Here is a 7657-nt window from a genome sequence, read left to right as displayed (position 1 = left end):
GTCATGACTACGTCATATTTTTACGTCAGAATCTTACGTCAAGAAGTGTGAAATAATGAGTCATATATGGCTCATTCGTGACTTGTATCTTACGTAAATCCTGACATAGCCCAATGTCATTTTTACGTCAAATTGACGTAAACGTGTTTACTGGGAATACTCAATCGTAAAAATATAATAATCCTTCAAAGTATTTAAAATAATCGACAAAAATTAGATTTTCAATAATTTAGATCTTTTCGGTCAATAATAATAAATAAAATTTTTCGATGATTATACTAATTAATAATATTTGTTTATCAATTTTTTTCAGCAATATTCTCTAGGTATTCATAATCTCAAATTAGTTTAGATAATGTATTCTATAAGTTATCATGAAAAATATATTTAATTAGAGTGTCAAAATAAATTATTGAGTTTTAAGATGAAAACTAACTCCACTAAAAATTTTTTTTTTTTTTTTTTTTTATTTATTATTATTTAGAGTCGGTTTTAACTGCTGTGGTCATATCGCCGACTTTTAACTGTTGGGAGTGGTACGTTGGGTCTTTTTGGGTTGTGTAAATCTTAACCTACGCGGCAAGGGCCGAATATCAACCAAGTTGATTTCTAAGACCAGCTTGGGATTCGAACCCACGCCTGGCCGGTAAGTTAGTCCGAGTTCTCTATAGGCCATGCGCCTTAGACGACTCGGCTAACGTCACCGGTTTAAAAATTTTAAATATTATTACAAATATTCATTCATTAATGAAATGAACAAAATAAATTTAGTTATTTATTTATTAAAATAATTGCTTTCAATGATACTTTTGAATTTTAATCAATTTATCAATCAAAATATTTTTAATTGATTGTTCTAAATTTCATCTAAACATTTTGATGTATTGATATAGAGACTTTTAAAAAACGAATTATTCAGTCAATTATTTTTTTCAATTATCCATTTAGAATTTAAATATATGTTTATTGTTTATAAATTTTTTACTATTTATTATAAATATTTCAGCCAAAAATGTAATTCAAAAATGTTTCATTAAAAATGATTAAATTTAAAAATTATAACTGTAAATATTTGAACTATGACCTCAACAAATTTAATTGAATAATATATTTAAGTAAAGGTAAATTCAGTTACTTTACCGGAATATTTGGATCTGTCTGATAAGCTTTCTATTTTTTTGGAGGTGGTGGCTGGAAATTATTTTCTTCATCATCTGACATTATAATTGAGAGTTTAAGCATATATATAGCAATAAATAATTGTCTGTAAGGAACCTACAAAAACAAAAAAAAATATTAGTTCATATAGATCATTATTTATTATGAAATCATAATTCCATTCATTATTCGATTAATAATGATCATTATTGTACACACATTACACTATAAACTGTCAATTACCTGTCAATACGTTGTAAATTTACAATTTATTAATAATTTCCAATTTTCATATATTAAGAAAACTAATTATTAATGAAAAATGTATATTTATTTCTAACAAATTACATCGTATGTTCCATTTATTATTATAAAATTGTTCATTATATAATAGTAAAATGATTTATATACTGAGTATAAACTATAAACAATGATCGAGCTTTTGATAATAAATATATTTCAAGTTCATCGCTCTTACTTTATATATATATATATATATATACACCCTCTGGTTGATGGCGCTAGTAGTTTCCACTAATACTAGTGCAAGTAAAATATTATGGCGCGACCAACACAGGGTTACTATGGAGAGCTGGCTTAACTGTAGAAAGAACATTCTGAAATGAACTATATAGATGAGCGTCTATGTATATTACGACACGTGGTGAACCTAAGTATTTTATTATTTCTATTTTCATAAATCGCGTTGATAATTAAAATATTGTTAAGTTGAAACATTAACAATTTTGATTTCACAATGTTTATAATAAACTGTGATCGTGATCAGTCTTACTGTAAAATTAAGGATGCCGATGTGATTTTTAACAAAGACGAGCCGCCAAAAAAAGGCGACAACGTGTTTTTTTATTACAACAAAAGTAAAGAAGTTGGACAGATAATTATGAGATCTGGTAAGCTATATTAATATAGTATAATTATTAAATTTTCATAAAAATGATTAAATTTATTAATTAATTTTAAGAATTAAAATATAAATTTCGTTTTTACATAATTGATATGATGAAAATTAATGAAAATTAAGTTAGCCGACATCTGAAAATTTTAAGATTTTTTTTTCATCGATAAAATTATGACAAAAAAATAAAAAAAAATTTTCATTTGTAAAAAACTTGAAAAACTGTAAGTGCAATTTTTTAAAAATATTTTTTTGTTTTAATCTAATTATTGAAAAATAATAAAAAAATTAAAAATGTCGGCTAACTTGAGTATTATTGAAAATTAAGTTAGCCTACAGTCAAAAATTTTTGATTTTTTTTATTTAAAAATTAGAACTAAAAAACTATTTTTAAAAAATTCCATGTGTAATTTTTAAAATTCTTTACATGTGAAAAAAGTTCTTTTAATTTTTTAAAAATTATTTTTCAATAAAATAAATTATAAAAATTTTCAAATGTCGACTAATTTAATTTTCATATGATGATGTCATGTATTTTTTACGTTCACCTTCATCAAAATAAGATTTGGACGTAAAGTTTAATTTATTATGTTCTTTATCTAATTTAATACAAATTTTATTATTTAGATAATGAAGAAAAAGTTGAAGAATATTTTAAAAAATTTGCCAAAACGAAACACGTTCAAAAGCGTAAGATTTCAACAGGGAGTGATGATTATGAACCTGAGTTTGTGGGGAAGAAACGTCTCAGAAAAATCAACCCCAAGTACGCGTCAGCTTCATTTGAAAATATGGAGTCGTTTTCTGAAAAAAAAGATGATGAAAAAAAGGTATGTGGATTAAATTTTAATTATATCCTATTTTTTGGTGTAAAAAAGCCAATAATAAAGTTTAAGTAACGGTATGTTCGGTAAAACGTAAAATATATTCAACTTATATCTTTTTAGTGCAGCTTTTATAATTTTTTGAAAAAAAATTTCTCGTTTGTTTTTTTTATTATCTCAAATTAAAGTTTCAATAATGGATTATATGATTACTGAAATTACGATGAAATTGACAGACATTGAAAATTTTTTTAGAATTTTATGGCAATCGAATTATTATAAATAAAAAATTAATTAAAAAATTTCACAGGTAAATATTACTAAAAATTATAAATGAAAATTTTTAGAAGCATTAATGTAGAAGCAAAATAAAAATTTTTTTATTATAATTAATTTGTTATGAAAAATTTTCAAATTGACAGCTGACAGCTAACTTCAGTATCTTTTACTGAATAATAATCAGGGAATTTTATTTTTACATTTATTTTCCTAATTAATTGTAATTTACAGAAAGAAAAGAAAGATGACCGAAAAAAAAATGCTGAGAAGATTCTTCAAGAAGCTATCGACAAAGAACTTTCACAACAGCGTGATACTGAAAAAAAAAAGACAAGTCATAAGCTGGATATTAAAGTTGCTAAGACAGAGTCCAAAAAACAGTCGGATAAGATTTTGAAGGATAAAACTCTTTTGAAAGATTCTTCTGGTAAGTATGATGTTTTACTTAAATTCTTAACTAGAAAGTGGTTTAAATAATTCTTTAATATTACGTGATTATTGTTACAGGCTCACCATCAGTATCAGATGCTGACCTATTCAAAAATAACGAAGTTACCAGTGACACATCTATCACTGAAAGTGAATCGAGTCTTACTTTGTCAAATAATGATTCCCAGTACAGCGGTCCTCCAGATGATCCGCTAGCTACTTCGGAACTAGAGAATGATCCATCAGGTACTAATACACCAGTAAAAAAACCACCAAGTGTTGAAAAATCTGCAGTTGAGCCACCAGTTACTCAAGAAACAGATCCTGATCTTTTTGGAAAGGATTACCCTGATGATAAGGTATATTATTTAACTAGTACTGATGAATATTTTACTATTTTTGTGATATTTACTAAATTTATGAAAACTACAATATTGTGTAAAATTTTAACTTGTTGGTCGAAAAACAGATGACTCGGTTAGTTGGTGAAACATATTGCAAGAGCCGTGACTATGACCTTGCTATATCCGCTTCAACTCAAGCATCACACCTTGTTCGTCGATTAATAACTGGAGTTTTCAAGCCATCCGGCTACTTAAAAGCTACGTTTACTGGTCAGGTGCCCAGAGCCCATAAAGTTAAAAATCCAAAAGAAATAAAACCCCTGAATATCACCGCAAAAAATGCTATAATTGGTGAGTGGCTCATAACATTTTGTTCTATATTTAATTTGGATACCCGGGAAAAAATGATCAGATCTGATCAGACATGAACAGGCATGAGTCTTCAGGTCTGATCAGGTATGAAAAATGACCGGGTCTGATCAGACCTGGCCAGGCATGTTCAGGTCTGATCAGATCTGTTCATGTCTGACTCGATCAGGTCCATAAAAAAATCGGTGCCGACGGGGATTCGAACCGTACACCTCGCGCTCTTCAGACTGACACTTTACCTCTTGACCAAATGATTCATCTTAACTTGAGAGTATCTTTCGAGCTACTTCAAGTAATTCAAATTTTATACATGATTTATCCTTATAGTTAACGGAGTTCTATACCTAATTTATTAATTATTAATAATTAATCATATATTACAGTGATTTATTCGGAACGGCTATGTATTTTTTTTCGCTCCATTAACATATGGTTCTACACTGAGAGAGAATTTTATTCAATAGTAATAAAACAGTTTATTTGGACTTGAAAAAAAATTTAGTTAATATTAATAAAATTATATTTCATATAAATAAAATTATATTAGTATTTAATAAAATTTCATAAGTATTTAATAAAATTTTCTTAAATACTAATATGTGTTTATTAAAATAACCACGAACGACGCTTTCGTTTGCTGTCATTAATACGAATATTAAGTCATTAAAAGAAATAATCTCAAAAAAAAAAAATTAATATTCATCAATTAATTATAATATATTCAAATATATTTTCACAGTAAAGTCTTTTAATAAATAGTATTAAGATTTTTAACAAGACATCCTAACCTAACCTATTTGTTTACTTCATGACGAATCACATGTAGAGATTTTAAATAATAAAAATAAATAAATATTCGATTGAATTTATGAAATCATAGTCTTTATTTTTAACAAATGCGTCCCTACATTGTCTGGTTTTCTGCTTCTGTTTTCATTTTATTAAATAATGTCTAACTCTTATCGATTCATTTGTGAAATTTTTAAATTTAAGTGCATAAAAATTAACATCCACTCGGATAACAACAGTTGTAGACTTTGTATTTCAAAATATAGTTCCGACAAAATTCAATTTTACTTAATTATTTATTCAATTAATTACTGATCAATACTTGTTAGTTAGTTGATTAATGAATTTTCTTTATATTACATGTAGATAAATATTCATTACATACTAAGAAACATTTATTAGTATTTAATAAAATTTTTATTAGTATTTAAGGAAATTTAATTAATATTTAATAAATTTTTATTTGGGATTAGCCAAATAAACGTTTTATTAAATAGTAATAAAATTTCATTACTATTAAATAAAATTGTCTCTCAGTGTTGGCTAGATATCAGACATGGACAGGTCTGATCAGGTCTGAGCGTATTTAAGGCTTCAGACATGAACAGACATGAGCAGGCATGAACAGGTCTGATCAGATCTGAACGTATTTAACGCTTCAGACATGAACAGACATGAGCAGGCATGAACAGGTCTGATCAGGTCTGAGCGTATTTAATGCTTCAGACATGAACAGGCATGAGCAGGCATGAACAGGTCTGAACGGATTTAACGCTTCAGACATGAACAGACATGAGCAGGCATGAACAGGTCTGATCAGGTCTGAACGTATTTAACGCTTCAGACATGAACAGACATGAGCAGACATGAGCAGGCATGAACAGGTCTGATCAGGTCTGAACGAATTTAACGCTTCAGACATGAACAGACATGAGCAGGCATGAACAGGTCTGATCAGGTCTGAGCGTATTTAATGCTTCAGACATGAACAGGCATGAACAGGTCTGATCAGGTATAATTTCAGGCCTGATCATACATGAACAGGCCTGCTCAGGTCTAATTTCAGGCCTGATCAGATATGAACAGGTCTGCTCAGGTCTAATTTCAGGCCTGATCAGATATGAACAGGTCTGATCAGTCCTGATCATTTTTTCCCGGGTAGCTTTGACATCTATTACTCATACTATTTAGGAATATCTCTTAGATATTTCCTAACATTTATTTTATCTTCGATTTTCTTCCTAAATATTTCATTTATCTCAAATAATAGTTTGAAATTTATCTGTTTTCATAGAATTCGCTCTTAAAGTAGCTCAGGATAAAAACTGGAAAAATAAAAAGGGCGTTGCAACAACTAGAGAAGAATTGCAACATGTAATGACACAACGTCTAGGAGAACTGAAGAGGAGCGCTGAGCTCAATAAAAAGAAAAATGACTCAACAGAATCCTCTCTATAAAGTGTCATCACACATGCTCTATTTAATTTTTATATTTGTCGGTTTTTTATTTTAAAAATAATAATTATTACGGTAGTATATTTGGATAACTTTAAGTTCTCACTTTAAATTTAATTTAAACAGTGTTTAAACACAAAAATGTATGCAATAATTAATCTTAGTAATGTCAGTATTGTATAAAAACCAAATTATTTGATTAACTAATAAGTTATTATTAAAATAAGAGATGATGGAAACCAAGAACTGATTTAATCATAATGTTTATACTAATAATATTTGAGATTTTTATTACATAACTTAAGTATAGTTATTGCTACTACCAAATTTTAATAAAGTACTATTAAAAATTATAATAATAATAATGATTTGAAGTTAAATTTCATTTTTTACAATTGAATTTTTATATAATCATATATAAGTATATATAATCTTATATGATTATATATAACCATATCTAATCCCCAAACTGGACACAATTATCTTTGAATATTTATAATTATATATAATTAAATCTAATTATATATGATTATATATGAAAATTGGCCAAATAAAATTATATATGATTATATATATTCATATATAATTATATATATTCATATATAATTATATATATTCATATATAATTATATCGAATCATATATAATTATATATGATTATAGCTGTTACCCGCCCGCTCCGCTGGGCGCTTTATAGAATTGTATTTTTAGATCTAGATTTGAAATTTAATTGGAAGATTGTTTTGACTTGCACAGATTCCAAATTCCATCAAATTGGTCTGTATATTTTGTCCACATGATTATTCTAGCTAAAATTCATTGTAACTTTCAATGTGCAATCACTATAACATTCCCGTGGCTTTCTTCCAAAAATGAATATTAATTGACACGAAGAAAAAAAATTTTAAATGAGCATTGTAAGTTTTAGTTAAAGTAATTGCAGGTCTTATGAGTGAGGTTGAAATCTGCCTAGCTTAAATTGTGACGAATTTCGCTGTTAATTAAAATTTTCTTCCGTAACATCAATTATACATAGAAAATTATTTGTACTTGTTTTTTACGAATTTTCTTAAAATGAGTAGCCAAATTTTTTTT

The 7657-nt window shown here is 27.2% G+C and overlaps 1 protein-coding gene across 1 annotated transcript; it reads left to right on the top strand.

The window, feature by feature from the left end:
- Positions 1 to 2707: 2707 nt before the first annotated feature.
- On the top strand, positions 2708 to 6709 carry LOC123268281. Its single transcript, XM_044733235.1, has 5 exons — positions 2708 to 2904; positions 3409 to 3604; positions 3685 to 3965; positions 4076 to 4301; positions 6403 to 6709. Exons 1-5 carry the CDS (start codon positions 2866 to 2868, stop codon positions 6564 to 6566), a joined length of 906 nt encoding a protein of 301 aa, XP_044589170.1. The 5' UTR covers positions 2708 to 2865; the 3' UTR covers positions 6567 to 6709.
- Positions 6710 to 7657: the final 948 nt, after the last annotated feature.

The sequence above is a fragment of the Cotesia glomerata genome, linkage group LG7 (assembly GCF_020080835.1).
Source record: "Cotesia glomerata isolate CgM1 linkage group LG7, MPM_Cglom_v2.3, whole genome shotgun sequence".
NCBI classification, from domain to species: Eukaryota; Metazoa; Arthropoda; class Insecta; order Hymenoptera; family Braconidae; genus Cotesia; species Cotesia glomerata.
This window is presented reverse-complemented; position numbering and strand designations above follow the sequence as displayed.

Bases quoted from the DNA above. Each gene is read 5' to 3' on its own strand.
- LOC123268281 (XM_044733235.1), top strand. From the start codon at position 2,866: ATGGAGTCGTTTTCTGAAAAAAAAGATGATGAAAAAAAG. The intron at 3,966-4,075 runs GTATATTATTTA...GTCGAAAAACAG, and splicing joins AGGATTACCCTGATGATAAG to ATGACTCGGTTAGTTGGTGA. The intron at 4,302-6,402 runs GTGAGTGGCTCA...CTGTTTTCATAG, and splicing joins CGCAAAAAATGCTATAATTG to AATTCGCTCTTAAAGTAGCT.